We start from the raw sequence: 16,648 nt of genomic DNA, 5'->3' as shown, positions 1-16,648 counted from the left end.
AATATATTTAATTTTGTTCTAAAGTGAAGGGCCATGTTCCTGCAGCTTGATCATTACAGATAAAAAAAAATTAGTAAGAATAAAACCAGAATGGAAACATCCATATATGCCTTGAGTATCTCAACTGCAATGCGAAAGTGCAAATGCAAATATGCACAACCCTAGAAGAAAGATATTTCATAAAGAAGTAGTTGCCTTCACATCAAGGCCTTCATCAGACACGATGAGTTGTCTCTTCTATATGGTAACTGAATTAACAGCACAGGCTACTACTTTCCAAATGAATAGGTATAATTTTCCTTTCACATAAAAGGTCTTATGTTTTCCATGGCAGATGGTTAATGAAATAAATTACCACATGCACATATAGCAAAAAATGTGAGGAACGTGAACTTCAGAACACTACATACTGAGATTTTTTTTTTGTTTGAGGAAAGAAGCAAATAGAAAGAAACAAAAGTAGCCAGTGTTTGTTTCAAATATTTAATGTGCTTCTGAACAAAGCTGTCAGCTGGTTCGGCACCAACCAGAAACTTGATACAAGAAGCAGATACTGGTTTTCCTTCTTTGATGGGAAGGTACAGAAGGATCTCTTCTTTGAAAACATAATAGTCTTGAAATAATATGTGCATGGAAGAAGCAGTCTTCCATAAACTTAGAATGTATCAGCTGCCTCCAACTCATGCTGTCAACAGACAATATATTTTGGATACTGAATGAGGGATAGAAGATGATACTTTTATGGCCAGCCTCTGCCCATAAACATGACATGGGTGATCTGCCAGCAGAACTTTTCCTACAAATACACACTACAATTACAGTAAACCAACAATCACAGTGAGTTGAGAAGAAATCCCACAACCATCCTCCTAGCACACCTGAAAGAAGGCTGTGGACAGGTCAGCAAAACAGGATATTTCAGAAGTACATGTGTGTATGCACCAACAGAAAATGGACACTGAAAAATAAAGTTCTTATGTTTGCTATAGGTGAAGATGTATACCTTGGTAGTTACCCAACAGTGGTTAGCACTGCACATTTTAAAACTTAGAAAAGTAAAAGTTGCAGCAAAATAAGTACTCTCCCACCAAAACTTTGATAAAGCAAAGAGAAAAACTTCAACAAACACAGGAAGGCCCATTTTTAAGGTAACTTAAACAGTTACAAGACCTGCTATGACTACTTTTTAAATTCAACATTTAACTAAGAAAGTGCTTCCTGATGAAACTGCATCTTCCCTCTCATGTATTCAGCATGAACCCACTATATCAAACTGCTGAGGAACACGAGACATAGATTTTACCTACTTTCTCCATGCTCTCATGCCCCAGCAGCTCTACAACATTAAATCAGGGCAGGAAAAAGGCAATGACATGACTGCGTTGAACACACGTGTCATTCAGGAGGCCCCAAATTCAAAGGAACTTTGAAGTAAGACAGGCATTCAAGTGGGAGGCTGTGTTAGGCTTAATTCAGTAGGTCCTTGCTCCCATCAGAGCTTCTCAGACTAATCTTGTGTCATGTGACCTAGTTAATATACACACTTCAGTTCCTCTCAAGTTAAGAATAATATACCAACAGTCATAAAACTCAAAATAAAATAGTCATGGAAGGTAAGGCCAACAATTCAGAATTACTTAGGACCCAAGTCACATTTTGGAACTTAAAATCTTATTTAAAACTTTAGTATGGAAAATAAAAGATCATACTAGTGGGTCAAGAAATAAGTATCTTTCCCCCTTTCTTGGTTGGTTTTTGTGGGTTTTTTCCCTGCTTGTAAAATTACTATTGGATGTTTGATAACCGTCTTGGCAGTGCTTCTTACCTAACACTTTGTGATAGAAAGTAATTTTTTTATTATTTCCCAAGACCGTCTCTGCTACCAGCTGAAATTTATTTCAAACTCCACAAAACAGAATATAACCATGACTTATGGTAAACTCAAAAGATCTGAATTTCTACACCACAGCTTTTTATATCTACATTGAGCTAATTTTAGCTTTTTGTAACAGGAGACAATGAAAAAGACAACTAATATTAAGGAACATTTCAGACTGAAAATTTAAACCTTGTACTATAAAAGTTCATTCTTTTTTGGAAAATTTAAAGAAATGATTCCAAGCTTGATAGTAGTTTTTCTTAATTATGAGATTTATTACAGTAGATGGAGATTAATTATAAGAATTACTGTTTAACTTTTTTTTTAATGTTCAAATGATTCTTCCCTTTATAAAATCCAGTACTTTACTATTTCACCAAAGTAAATTAGTAAAGGTAACACAAGAGTTTTTTTCCCAATTCTAGCCATCGTTTTCCCAGTAATACACCTTAATTTCTACAGTTACAGAGTAAGGACTTTAAAATAAGTGAAAACCTAACAAAGCAGCTGAACCTTAATTTCAATTGCAACACAACAACTTCATTGACACTGAATTGCAACACTTTAAATATTTTAAGTTAAAAATCATTCCTTTATTTTAATATGTAAAATAGAAGTGGCTAGTATTGTGGCCTCCTCATCGTAGCATCCAATGGAAAGTCTATATAACACACTAGTAGACAGAATGCATGTGAGTAATTAGCATGTTACAGTGACATACTATATTTAACTCCCCTCCACTGTAACAAACACTAAGACATTTAATTTAAAGAGATAATACCACAAACCTGAGCATCTGCTCCACCTGAAGCAAATTTTTCACCACCTTTTGAAAAAGCCACACAAAGTACAGGTCCCTGGAAAAAAAAAATAGCATACAGTAAAGTTAGGCTATTACTGTAAGCATGGTATTTTAGTGCAAAGAGAAAAACACTGATGCCGTTACCAAATAAAATAGATTTTTCAATTTTAATAAAATAAGTAACTATTTTACTACAGTGGAATTTCAGCAAAACTTGATTGAAGAGTTAATACTGCACATTTTCGTATAATGCTGCATTACAATTACAACAATCTATACTAGGAAAATAGGGGTATTATCCTTAGATTTTATATTTAGTTCTACAATGAAAGATTACAAAATATATATTGCATTACTCAAGGCAATATGTTTGAATGATTTATTATCAAAAACAGGGTTTGTTTGGCATTAACAGGAAAAAGAGGACATGTCTGCCATTTTTCACAAAAGTTATCTTCTGTAAGCTTCCCCCTCCTTAGAAGACACTGTTTTTCAATAGACAAAAACACTAAAGTGCCAAATAACATGATCTGGAAAATCAAGTGAATTATTAATGAATTCAGAACATGAGCTATTACTTAACATCAAGCATGTAACACTGACAGCTAAAAAGCATGGTTACAGGTAAAACTGACGAATTTCCTTAACCACTTGTGACAAGGTGCATTAATACAACACCTTGCTGTCCACTAAATTTTATCTGCAAGTTGCAAGATAAAAGACAATGGCATAAATGTTACTTTCCTTTTGTAAAGATAACAACCTAATAAGATCTCCATTTAAAGAGGATTATTGTGTATACCTGGTGTCCATGAAGAGTGTAAATAAGTCTTTCTCCTAAGAGGTCCAGAATCTTAAGGGTACCATCAGAAGAAGCAGTGATGAGGTAGTTATCAGAAGGATGGAATGATATACAATTAACCCCTGCTCTGTGAACTAATTTACAGAAGACAATATTCAAAGACTGTAGATATCTACTAAGAGGAAATGTGCACTTTATTTCTTTGCTCTTTTCTACTTCCCAAAGAACTACTTCATTTAAGGGAAAAACAACCAAAGTTCTGGGGCATAAAAGACTCTTCAAAGTATTTGCTTAAGAGAAGCAAAGAAATAAAAAGGATTCAGATTGGATTTTTAGGGTTGCTAGACTACAAAAAGATACTTACAACATGTCAATATGACTTGTTTGTTCACTTTCCCCAGTAAGGAATGAAATAACATACTCTTAATAAATCACATTTAATTGTAAAGAGTCCCATTGTAAAGAAAATAAAACAAACTACATTTTTTTTACCTCTGAAATGCTGCAGTAGCTTGTTCGTTCGAATATCCCATAGCTTCACTGTGTGATTGGAACCAGCAGAAGCTATACATGTTCCACTTGGGTTGAAAGCCACAAAATTTGCATATCTAAATATAATTAATGAAAACTGATTTATAATATGTTTCCACAGAAATATTTAGGTGTGTGTATATATATAAAGCCCACAATATTAACACTGAGCTGCTTGTGTGGAATCCACATGTATGGAAACTCAAATAAGGCATTTCAAGTAACTGAAATAAGCATAAGAAAACAAGATGTGCATGATAAATCATAATTTCACTTTTGTTGAAAATACAGTAGAATTGATCCAAGTCAAATCTTCAGAGTTTGTGCTAGAGTACAAAGTTCCTAGAAGATAGTGCTACAAAGTTTGTAAGCAACAAGTAAAATAATTTTGTCTAAGAACCAAGTATCTAGCTATAACAACATTTGGGACTCAAAAAAGGATGAAGGCAGCCATGAAATCAGCAAAGCACATATGCAAGATAAATACTCCACTGACTTGTTAACTAAAACTCTGAATCCAAGATGTTCAAGAAAACTGCATATAAATAAAAGCAAATATTTTTTAAATTTAAATAAGGCAGACCACTGAAGGTAACAAAACTGTTTTAATCAACAAGTGGAAAAGCCTTCAAGCTTTCTTCTTGTTGAAGCATTCAATACGAAATAATATTATCAAAATTGAGGAAAAACATGGAAACATTCCAAAATCTAAGAATAATCTCACTTCTGTTTGGATTAGCTCTTGAATGCTGGAAAACATCTGGATAAGTGCAGACAGTTAACCTCTTTAGAAAAACATTATATGAATCATTTTACTTCACATGGGTGGTAGAATTTTGATCTGTTTTCAGATTTAACACAATAGATGTTAATACCACAGAACATTAAATTAATGTAAATAAAATTACTCTATTACATTTCTCCTTTTTTTCTAGTAAAACTTACCCTTCATAATCTGAGAAGCTATTAACACAAGTTTTACTTCTTGTATCCCAGATGTTAACAGAGTTGTCCTCACCACAAGATACTATTATTCTTCCATCAGGCGAAAATCTGGAACACACAAGTGTATACATTACCAAAAAACTGATACTGCCTAGATTAGCATTAGAGACATAAGTAGCAAAACACCAGAACCAAGAGAGCCTGTTTGAAATACGGATGCGTAACATTTAAAGGACATTTGAACTTCTAGTATTTCTCATGGAGTAATAAAATTGAAAAGAAAAGCTTCTCCCCCTATTCCACTCTGCCTCATTTCACAATACACTAGAATTAAAAATCAAGCAAGAGAAAGAGAGGGAGTTGGGGGGGAAGGTATCAGCAACCTAAGGATGACAGATATTACAGAAAACTATAGGTAAAAAGACAGGACACAGTAGAATCTTATGTTCAATCTTAACCTATATTTATGTTCTCTGAGTTCTCTCTAGACTTACAAATAGTGGGCAAAGCATTCGCAATTATTCCTAGACTAGCAGACTAGGTTTTTAAACAAGAAAAATGACTTGTCTATAGCTTCCTTGAGCATTATTATTTCACTTCTTGAGCAACTGCACAACATTAGAAAACTGTTCAAGAACTTTCACATGTGATTTCCTAGAGCTTTTTCTTTTCAACAATTAGATACTTTGAAACTTCGTAGGGCTCTGCACTTCACCAGTGTGAAATTTCTTTCTCAAGAGGTTTATATCAGGCCTCTCTTAGCTGCAGATTTTCCATTAATATGGAGGAAAGGAAAAATTAAAAAAAAAAAAAAAAATCGGCAAACAATCTTTTCTTGTCTTTGAAGAGCTGTCCTGTCTTTAAAGAGCATGAATCCTAACTTGCAGTCCAAAGGCCACTTATTTCACCTTTTCCAATTGTGTAAGCTTAACTCATCTGGATTCATGGCCATTCTTTTATGCCACTACTATTCCAAGAACAGTTCAGAAAACCCCTACAATGCATGATACCTCTGGGAAAATGCTGGGAAATAAGTTAATACAAAGAAATAACCAAACAAAACTGAGGAAAGACAGGATACTGACTGAAAATAAACACAGAAGAACCCGTTTGTCCTTTAATGTAATAGAATGAACACACAGCAACTGATTTAATATGTACATATATTACCACAAAGCAAGCTTTCATACTTCAGCTAGGAGATAAATACAAAACTTGTGTGCGTAAGATTCATTTAATAAAATTTAATTATTACTGAGAGATCATAATTTGTTATTCACAGACTTTTCTTCTCTTAGTTCTACCCTGAGATATAAAATTCCCTTTGTTAGGAATTCTACTTTACCAAGAGAATAAAAACACTTACTTGGCACAGCGAACCCAGCGAGTGTGTTGGAATAGGGTAAACAAAAGGCGCTGATAGCAAACACTCCATATTTTTATTGACTTGTCATTGGATGCTGAAACTATAGAGTAGCCATCATGGGAAAAGCTCACACTCCGAACAGATGCTGTATGACCTTTCAGTACTGATGATTCTCCGTGACTAAGGGGGGTAAAGAAAATGAAACAACATTCCAAATATCAAGTCATAAATCACAATTACATTAGACGTAAAGAGTTTAAATCCATAAAACTCAATGTTAGAATATTTAGAATCTTACCCAAACAAAAAAGGAGCATAGTAGAGGCCAAATCGTAATACCACCATTACTTTTTTTACTTACTTAAATATTATTAGAATAACACTTCTCCAGTTGTGTTTAACATGACCAGTTTTAGAGAACAGTGCAGTTAAGTAGCAGCTTTAGGCCCATTAGCACCAGTATTTGAAAGAGAACTTATTTTTTTAATACAGTAATCTACAAAATGCTTGAAAGTTCAAGTAACATCAGTCTAAGATCACTTTGAATAACTTATAATCACTACTACTCAAGAACAGTCTAATAAGGCAAGTCGATTAAATTTTTTTTCCCAAAAAACTATTTTTTGTTTGCACCATCACTTGTCTCCCCCAAATGAAGTGCAGCCATGCAGTACTTACTAAAATATAAGCCAGAGAAATATTACGAAGCATAGTTGTACACACATGAAATTGTGACCTCTGAATTGTTCTGTTTTTCTTTTGAAACTACAGAATATTCAGAAAAGAACGAAGTAATACAGTAAAGAACTGTGTTGCTTGTGCTCCCCAGTCTCTGTTTTGTCAAAGCCCAGGCATGTGGGAAGGAAAAAGAAATTTGAGTAAAGCCTCCAATATTCACATTGCACAATTACAAAACACGTAGCCAGCACTGCCCAGTTATACTCACATGCAAGGAATCCATAGCCTGACCGTGTGATCTTGAGAAGCTGAAGCCAGCACCTGCCCATCGGGTGAGAACTCTACACTGGTCACCGCTTCTGCGTGGCCCGCAAATCTGTAAGCTCTGCGCTGATTCTTCAGCTTCCACAACATAAGAAACCTATCCACAGAGCAGGTAGCTGGCAAGAAGTAAAAGATATTAGGAGTCTGCTCACTGTTCTTATGAAAGTCAGAGCTAATGACTACTGATTTGGATTCACAGAGAACTTAATGAACATTACAGGGAGGGAGGAGTTATTAGATTTTAATGGATACTTGGCCTGAGCAGAAGCCTGGTAGCAAGTAATGCCAACACCAGGCTTTTGGAGGGATGTCACAAGACTGGGAGGAGTAAAGGATAATTCTTAACAGGTAGCTCTCCTACATACTAAGCCAACTGAAGACATAGAGCAAAAATTTCAAAGCCAAACACCACGCACATCAGTTAAGTATGAATCCAGATTCAGTTTTACCAAATCCTAAGAACAATAGACAAATTCTTCAGTAATCTCATTTTGATCTCTGAGATGGAATTTGTTTCAAGCATCAAGTGTTTAACTCTGAAAAAACAAGCCAACTTAAACTCAAGACATGATTTCTAACACTTCAGATATCTACATTTGAGTGAAGATATCGACATACGATAATTCTGTAATCCTATTTAAGTACTGACTTTATAATACTAGCATTTGTCTAGTACAAAAGAGAACATAAAGTTGTCAGTCTGAAAATAGAAAGAGCATGTTGGAGGGTGAGTTTTTTGCAGTCACTTTACAGATGAACTACACTATCTACACTCAAAAAGGCTCTTTTAACAGAGCTTGATCATTTTCAGGAACCTATAAGAAGCAAAGACAATAAGCAGTTGAATTAAACTGGTACATGTGATATTCCTACGTGCCCTATCATCTTCATCTCTGTTAAATGCTAGTATGCAGACATAAATAAAACAAGGTATTCACACTCCCATCTCTCAGTTGTCAAATTCCTAACCCTAGTAGAGAAAAGAAGGGAGAGGAAGAACAGGGGCCTCCTGGAAGCTGGAAGAGTACATGAAGAGAATGGCTTTTCTCTTCCCAGTCTCTTTCAAGCCCCAACATAGCACAAAGAAATTGAGTCTCCTTATTTATCACATGTCAAGGCAAGCCTCAAACAAAATATTAGCATATTAGAATACTAAATATTAACTATTAAATTCCCTTAATTAATTTAATACAAAGATATTATTTTTATTCCCAAAAGACTAGCTTCTGCTAAAAGATGTGAGACCAGACTATTTCTATGCCCACCTTAATAGGTCTATATTTGACAAAGAAATACAGGATATTTTCCCTCCACTTCAACTTTTCAAAACCCGGGTTTACAGCAGGCTCTTTCTAATTGTACTTGAAAGAATTCTTTTTTCCCTTTGATTCTGAAAAATGTGACCTACAGTGGAATAAAACTAAAAGGAAAAAGTGAAACATAAGCTAAAATATAATTTGAAGGCATCAGGCTGGAAATGTGAAACAGACAAGATTTATGGTTTCTAAAAGAAATCATTGACGAACTACCTGTGGTATCTTAAGAACTGCAAGAAGGCTGTGCATTACCAAGCTGCCTTTGCTTTCAGTTCTAAAAACTGAGGGAAATATTCTTTGAAAGATGACAGCCCAATACATTCAAAGCCTGGTTTCTTGTAGCTTGCTCTCTCATAGATAGGCTATCCCAAGGTAAATGAGACACAAGCAGTGACCTGAAGTTCTCCTTTCTGTGGGACATTCATGACCATCTTCCTTGTTTTCCCTTTGGACTCCCTGCTGCCTATGCTCCACAGCATCCTCTCTCCATCCTTAAGTACGTTTCTCTCTTGAAGCCACCAGCCCACTACCTCGACACACAAAGTCTATTTCCATCTCCAATGCCGCAGTTCCAGCCCAGCCAACACCACCCTAGGGGTGATGGAGGGAAGAAGTTCAAAATTTGCACAGGAAAGGGTGAGTAACCGACAGACCTGTTGTAGAAATATTTTCCTAAGGCACACAGGCTGACGTAACTATGTTTGAACAGCACGGGAGAGGCAAACAAAAAGAAACTCTAAGCCTAAATTTTGCATCTATATTGAGCTTTGGCCCTTATCCTTTACCATTAATGAGGCTCAGTTAAGCCAAGCTATTCCCTCTTCAAGCAAGCTGAAAACAATTTTGGTGCATTAAGCTAGCACCCAAACATTTCACTGTAATAGTAACTGCTTTACCTTAGCAAACCACAAGCAGAAAATACAAGAAGCCATAGGGTAACTGTGTTGCCAGAAATACTAATCTTAAAAACAGCTTTGTTCATGACAATGTACTATTATCAAGTAAACTTCACTATTTCTTTTTATTCCATTCTAAGGGCTTTTGCCTACTTTATAACAATGCTGCTTCTTCGGTTTACTCTAGCACAGTACTTTAAGGATTACTTCTTAATCCTTTATGCATTTTTATCCCCTCAAGGTCTCTCCATTCAAAAAGAGGGAAGCAAGAACCTTCCAGGATGGACTACACATGAGATTCTACAGGAATGCAGACCAGACACAGATGATGCATTCTGACAGCACTTACTAAGTATACCAGCACACTACAGCTGGACTTTCAATTACCAGATCACCAGTAAATAGCTCACAACAGATCTCCAATGCTGAAGTATTGGATCAGAAACAAAAAAGGATGTGCCATAGCACAAACAGGCCTGTTGCTCCTCAGAGAATACATGACATAACCAGAACCATATTTAGAGGTGAAAAGACAATTTGTCCTTGCTATGAAAACATTTGATCAACTGAAAAATGTAACTAAAAATGTAGAAAGCTGAAAATTCACACTGAGCTGACTCCAATACACAACTTACTCCAGTTTATAACCTGAGTGCTTTTTTTTTTTAAACATCAATGCTTCTATACACACCTACATATAGCAGGTACATCACTGGGTAATTTGCTTCTCTGCTGATGAGTCATTACAGGACTGAACACCAAAGAATAAAGACTTGCCTTTATGCAAAGGCCAAGTTGAGAGATCTACAGCAAAGTGGTGTGTAAACAGATACCTGAGCTTCACATATGCCATGAAAAAGATTTCATGGTATTTGCAATGAAACAAAGTTCCATTTATGAATTTTGATTATTTATGGTACACAGTTTTATATATACACACACAAATACATGAACACAAGTTGCTGTAATACGGAATTACCATTTCACTCTCATTTCCCACAGTAACAAAGTGGTGACTAAGAAAGTTGTGCAAAGTTCAGAAGAGACAGAGACAGGCTTTAACAGTGTGATGTACATCTCTCAAAATACTGAAGCATCCCCAATATAATTAATCACTCAGTGCAAGAATTACAGGGCAGATGGAATACAGTGCACATGATGGGTGTGTGAATATTCAAACCCCACCACTGTCAACAAACCCCCAAAACAAACCCACCAAAAACACTTCACAGGAACCCTGCAGCTCTCAATGATAAGGTGCAATGTTACAATACAAACACATTTTGCAATGAATTGCAAGATTTCCTACTTGGAGAAAAATTATTATTAATTGAACCTCTGTCAAGAAAGCCAATCTGGAATTCTAAGCACAATGGATAAAATATGAAGAACTTTTAATAACTCCCATAAGTTCAAGTTCATGGCAGTTTTTGTTGCATTCTGTACGCATGTACACAAGAGGAAAAGAACTGAGAAGAGTCAGTACACTAGCCAACATTTAATTTTCTGGTTTTTATTTTTTCAAAAGAAATCCCAAAACCCTCCACATTTATTCAGTGTTAAGTTTACATTCAATTTCTTTTAAGTCACTTAGAATCAGTAGTTTAAAATATATACAAGTGTTCATCAAATCTTCAAAGTCTAACAGAACAGAAAACCATTCAGTTTCAGATTTTTCAGAAATCTGTACATACCGAAAAATAATTGGATAGGAGTATTGAAATGGCAAGGTGTTGTTTGTTTGTTTTTTCCTTCTTTCTTTCTCTCTCTTTCTCTAGTCCCTCTTCCTTTTATTCAGATGTTTTTTATTCCCATTGGGAATATTTTTAAATTTTTTTTTAGGGACAGGTTATTTGGTTTTTTTTGTTCTTCCCAGTTTGTTTATAAATAATTCCAAAAATAGAAAGGGAGGTCATGGGGAGAAGGAAGGGTTCAGATACATACAGAGAGAATAACTTTTCAAACTAAGAGGCAGATTCACTTATAATTATTGCTTACATAGATAAGGAACACTTTAATGTCAGGTTTAACTTGAAGGTATTTCTTTATATGAAAAGCAGTTTTTGCCAAGTGCTAAAAAATTAACTGTATAAAATTGCATAGTCTATATTCACACCATTTAATTACTTTCATCTTTAGAAACATGCATTGCACATACTATTTATGATCTGCCATATAGGAGAACCTAGGCCTTTTTCCTGTCATTTCCATTGAATGTAACAGCCTACAGCAAGCTTTTCACAAAAGCACATACTTTATATAATTTATTGCCCCAGTACATAATGACTGGTTGCCCTTTAAAATTTGATAAATGGTTCATAACTTGAAGGTCCACAAAAGAATTCCTGCTGGAAAGTGGAATGGAATTTTTCATGAATGTTTTCCTTACATAGTAAAAAGTTCCCTTTCTTTTTTTTTTAAGCAAACAAAAAACCAAAAACAACAAAAAAAAAAAAAAAACAACTTAGGGGAAAAATAGAAGATAAAAAAGGGGAAAAAATCATATTGCAAGTAACTACCTAAAAATAAATTAAAGACTTAAAAGAACCCATGCCACACAGTGGCAAGCATTTTTCGCGTGTTTCAATGCTGCATTCCAAGCTCCAAATTTTCTTCTTCTGTTCATCTTCTATTTTAGACTGCTTCCACCCAAACCTCTCAAAACTTTCAAGCCACTAAGACTTAAGAATATGTTCTAACTTACTCTTACTTTATTTTTGGCAAAACTTCCACTACATCAGGTCTCACGTGTCCCTTTTTAACCCTTCTACCTGCTAACACCTGTAGCAAATGTACATCTACTACATTCCTCAAGTATCCAGATTCCTATTGCTCGCTAGCTTAAGTTTGTACCTACCAGGCCTATGTCAAGACTTACTACGCTGTGGCTACTGAAGAACATTTATCACTTCAGTGAAAGTAATCAAAAAAGCTGGAATGCCCAAAACATTAAGAAAAAGTGTTCAACTTAAATCATATGAAGCTAAAATACAAACACTAACACAAGATTTTTTTTCAAGTACACAATATATCTATCACATCTACCATCTATAATCACAATCAAAACAGATTAGTGACATGATTCAAGAATCAGTATTCTTCAAACCTCAGCATAACAGAAAAGAGAAAACAGTCTAAATAAGTAATTCTGTGAACCACCTTACCAACAAATCTTGGTTTCCTCCAAGCTGTCCTTTGCCTTTTCAACTCCCCTCATGTCAGGAGCTTCAGCTTCCCAGCCTTACCCAAGGTCTCCCGTGGTACTGTTTTGACTAGAAAGAGGCAGCTTATGCTGTATTATTTCAAAACTGTACCTAGGGCTGACCCATGCCAGCTGTTGCCAAAACACAAAAAGCAAAATAAAACAGCCCAAATGTTCCTCTGTGTTATTTTCCTCTACCCTGATGACAGACCACATGAAGAAAACCCACAAGAAACAAACAACCCAAACACGCTCTAGATTACATAACTTTTGTGTCCCTAGGATGTGGGGCTGAACATGGAAAAGCTTACACAGAGACAATGTATACATTAAATATACAGCTAAGAAACAGCAGTAACTGCAATTTTGTGGTTCCTTTCCTTCTCAATTACCTTTAAACAGAATTCTTACTTGTAGCCATCCCTATTTCTTCCACTTGTGGTATCACCAGCATGTCCTTGGTTCCACTGCCACCACACTCTCCTCTAAATGCATGAGAGCTCCTGACTAACCCCCCATGGGGTAAGATTTTTACAATAGTACAACACTGCAAAGCAGTGCCAAAGTCCTTCTAATTAAATAAACTTCCTGTTCTTCTATATAATATAGTACCCTTAACAGCATGTACATTCCCAGAAAAATGCAGACTATTACAAGTCTTAGATTCGGCTTCCCACATCAATGTCCATTCAATCACATGCTACTGTAGCATTACTTAGGGTTTTAGATACATATTTTATAATGTATCTGGGACATGGGTCAGCTAATACCACTGCAAGAACCTTAGCTTTAACTTCTGTAAGTAAAAATTCTTTGTTTACATGTAACATTATCTTGCAGAATTATTGCATAATTTTAAGATGAAAAAATCCCTCCTCAATCCACTCAAAAGCCATTGTTTTATCATAATCAAGACAGAACAAAGTAATAATGGATCAAAATTTTACAAAAATAAAAGGCATTAGATGTTCTAATCCATGTTTTAGAAACCAAACCCCACTATTTACTTTTGCTTTCCATACAGTTCATCACAGTAGACAGTTTCTACACCACTACAGACACATCTGAAAACATTCCAAGGTATTCAATCAAACATTGCTATCTGCTCACACGTGTAAAAAGCTTGAATATCACACACAGTCCATTCGATTCATACTACCAGCAGTGATTATTTCTCAAATTTCCAAATCTGATTTTTATCTCCAGCATTGCAAGTTCTCATTTGCACATCAGCATGCCCCTCAGTCGTACGATAAGCAGTAAGGCACTTCCCCGAATGAGGATGATAAATAGTCCCATCTTCTTTGAAGTGCCAGATAATAATTTCTGGGATAGGAGATCCATCTTTTGGGCAGCTCCTCATACCTATGAAGTCTTCCCGCTCAGGGACTTCAGCACATAGCTCAGTTACAGAGTTAAATCTAATCTCCTGATTTGACGTATATTCAAAAAATTGGTTGCCTCCCTGACCATGACAGCCAAAGAGAGAAAGGTGAGACCCGGTAGGATTATGTTCTTGCAAGACATAGTCGAGGCACTCCGAAGGTATTCCTGTGCTGCGGATAGCACCGTGCCAGCCAGGACGATCTTCTGGTACATGTAACTCAGCAAATACATTTTTTAAATACCACTGAAAACTCTTGCATTTCAAACGCTCTCTAAGTATCTTTCTTTCAGAAATATCTCCATAGTTTTCTTTCCTTGCTGAAGGATTTCTGTTGTAAAAGTGATCTTTGAACTCATCCATCCACACCTCAGCAGCACGTGCGGTGTTCTGAAGGAAATTTGGTCTAGCATAGGGCGCACGCTTTGGAAACACATGGCCCACGTGGGAGCACGGATGAATTTCCAACATGCCCCCACACTGCCAAACCCTAAATGATAATTCTAAGTTCTCCCCTCCCCAAACATCCATTCCTGTATCATAGGTTCCCAGGTACTCAAAATACTTCTTGCTGACAGCAAACAAGCCACCAGCCATAGTTGGGGATCTAATTGGGTCGGTTTCAGATTTGCGCCTGAGACGTTCGTGTTTAGGCACTGAGTGCCACTGAAATGTCAGCCGCCAGTCAAACCCTCCAATCATGGGCTCTGCCGTTTGCATGTAGTATTCAAATGTTTTCCAGTCAATGGTGTCAATGACAGGACAAACAATAACAGTCTCATTCTCAGCAATCCTCTCGAGCAGTGGTTCCAGCCAGCCAGAAACACACTCACAGTGACAATCTAGGAATGTGAGAACATCACCGGTAGCAAAAGTAGCACCAATCAAGCGTGCACGAACTAATCCTTCTCGTTTGTTGGTTCTTATCAAACGAACTCTTTTCAGACTGCTTATGTATTTTTCGAGTTCAGCCTTCAAATACACTTTATCACTCAGGTCATCCACCAGTATAATTTCTTTCAGAAGCACTGAAGGTGATGTTTCAAGAACACTATGTATCGTCCTTAGCAGTGTTGACCAGGCTTCATTGTAGAAAGCAATTATAACAGATGTCGTGGGCAGTCTTCTGTAGTTGTAAGATTTAGTTTTACAACCACTCAGTCGATTATCTTCAATGTGCCGGTGGAGAGAAATTCTATCACTTAAATAAATATTTATTGCATACTTCTCAATCAGCTCTTCTTCCTGTTTCTTTTCCTCAGGACTCAGCTGTGGGCGAGCGGGTTTACCCCATTCTCCTGGGGCATAAGGATCAGGCGGGGGTTTGTCATAAACTGGACGAGCCAAATCGACAGCTTTTTCTGCTCCGTCAGAAAAGCGCCTCTCCCATTTCCCTTTAGTGATGCTCTCGCCGGCGAGGGAGGCACCGAAGGATGACACCGACAGCTCGACCACAAAGTAAGCGATCATCAAAAAGCCGAGGAACACGCAGCTTTTGCGGACCCACGTCCATCTTCTCGCCAGACGGATCCTCATCGTGGGTAGTTAAAAGCAGCTCCTAGCAGAGAGGGGCTCCGTGAACTCCTGCCGGCTCTCCCCGCGCCCCCGGGGCGGAGGGAGCTGCAGACACTCCCAGCCTCGGGCTCGGGCCGCCGGCAGAGTTTGCAGCCAGCCCTCCGTGGCGGGCCCGGTAGATTCCAGGGGGACCGCGGGGGAGCGGGGCGGCAGGGGAGGCACGGAGCAGCCCCCCACCCCTCCGGCCTCGGCGCTCCCCTCACTTACTTCCTCCTCCTCCTCTCTCTCCGCGGGACAAACCCCTCCTCCCGCCTTGTGGTTTGCTCAAAAAGTTGTCGCTTAAGGAAGGGGCAGAGACTCCTCAGTCCGCCCGAAGGCGCGGGAGCCCGCCCCGCCTCCGCACCCGGACCTGCGCCCGGAACCGCCCGGCGGCTCCAGGGAGGGAAAGAGGGAGGAGGGAGCGGACCGCCCCGCCCGGAAAGCAAAGGGCGCCCGGCCCCGCACTCACCCAGCCCCGCCGTGTCCGCGTTGAAGGCGACGCCCGTCACCGCCGCCGTGTGGCCGCGGAAGGACCGGATCAGGACGGGGTCCTCCTGGGGAGAGGGTGCGCACCGTCAGGCTGCGGGCGGGGGCGGCCCCGCTCACCCTCCCCCGCCCCTCAGGCGCCGCTAACGCCCCGCGCGCGGCGGGAGCCGCCGGTCCCGACGTTCGGAGCGCTTCCACCAGCGGGGGGCGGCGGCCGGAGAGCCCTCGGCGCCGGGGCGATACCCGCCGGCCGCGGCTCGCCCGCCCGCCGCCCTGGCTGCCGGGGCCGAGCCCTTACCAGCGGGGAGGCCATGGGCGGAGCGGGGAGGAGCGGCCCGTCAGAGCCCCGCGCTCCGGGCGCGGGCGCGGGCGGCCGAGCGCCGGATTCATCCGCCGCGCCAAGACGCGGCTCCCCATCCGCCCATGCGCGGCCGCGCTGCGCGGGGCGGGGCGGGGCCGCAGCGCGGGGCCGGTGCGCGGATC

At 38.8% G+C, this 16,648-nt stretch overlaps 2 protein-coding genes across 6 annotated transcripts in view; both read right to left on the bottom strand.

Annotated features, from left to right (window-relative positions):
- Positions 1 to 16,569, bottom strand: part of POC1B (POC1 centriolar protein B) — a 51,789-nt gene extending 35,220 nt beyond the window's left edge. For 3 of the 5 annotated variants that reach the window (XR_007203160.1, XM_048301552.1, XM_048301553.1), the window contains exons 1-8: positions 16,464 to 16,569; positions 16,149 to 16,233; positions 7,272 to 7,443; positions 6,326 to 6,505; positions 4,960 to 5,067; positions 3,976 to 4,091; positions 3,484 to 3,617; positions 2,668 to 2,736 (exon numbers count right to left, since the gene is read on the bottom strand). Coding sequence is in view for 4 of the 5 variants with exons in the window: in XM_048301552.1 (XP_048157509.1) it covers positions 2,668 to 2,736; positions 3,484 to 3,617; positions 3,976 to 4,091; positions 4,960 to 5,067; positions 6,326 to 6,505; positions 7,272 to 7,443; positions 16,149 to 16,233; positions 16,464 to 16,478 (879 nt within the window). In the remaining variant the exon portion in view is untranslated. Of the gene's footprint in view, positions 1 to 2,667; positions 2,737 to 3,483; positions 3,618 to 3,975; positions 4,092 to 4,959; positions 5,068 to 6,325; positions 6,506 to 7,271; positions 7,444 to 15,907; positions 16,008 to 16,148; positions 16,234 to 16,463 lie in introns of those variants that run through there. The other 2 variants (XM_048301555.1, XM_048301554.1) reach the window with 2 other exon arrangements.
- GALNT4 (polypeptide N-acetylgalactosaminyltransferase 4) lies at positions 11,032 to 15,679 on the bottom strand. The gene has a single exon (XM_048301551.1). It carries the CDS (start codon positions 15,659 to 15,661, stop codon positions 13,910 to 13,912), a length of 1,752 nt encoding a protein of 583 aa, XP_048157508.1. The 5' UTR covers positions 15,662 to 15,679; the 3' UTR covers positions 11,032 to 13,909.
- Positions 16,570 to 16,648: the final 79 nt, after the last annotated feature.

This window comes from Corvus hawaiiensis, chromosome 4 (genome assembly GCF_020740725.1).
Source record: "Corvus hawaiiensis isolate bCorHaw1 chromosome 4, bCorHaw1.pri.cur, whole genome shotgun sequence".
NCBI classification, from domain to species: Eukaryota; Metazoa; Chordata; class Aves; order Passeriformes; family Corvidae; genus Corvus; species Corvus hawaiiensis.
Note: the sequence above shows the minus strand (reverse complement) of the source record. Positions and strands in the feature narration are given on the sequence as shown.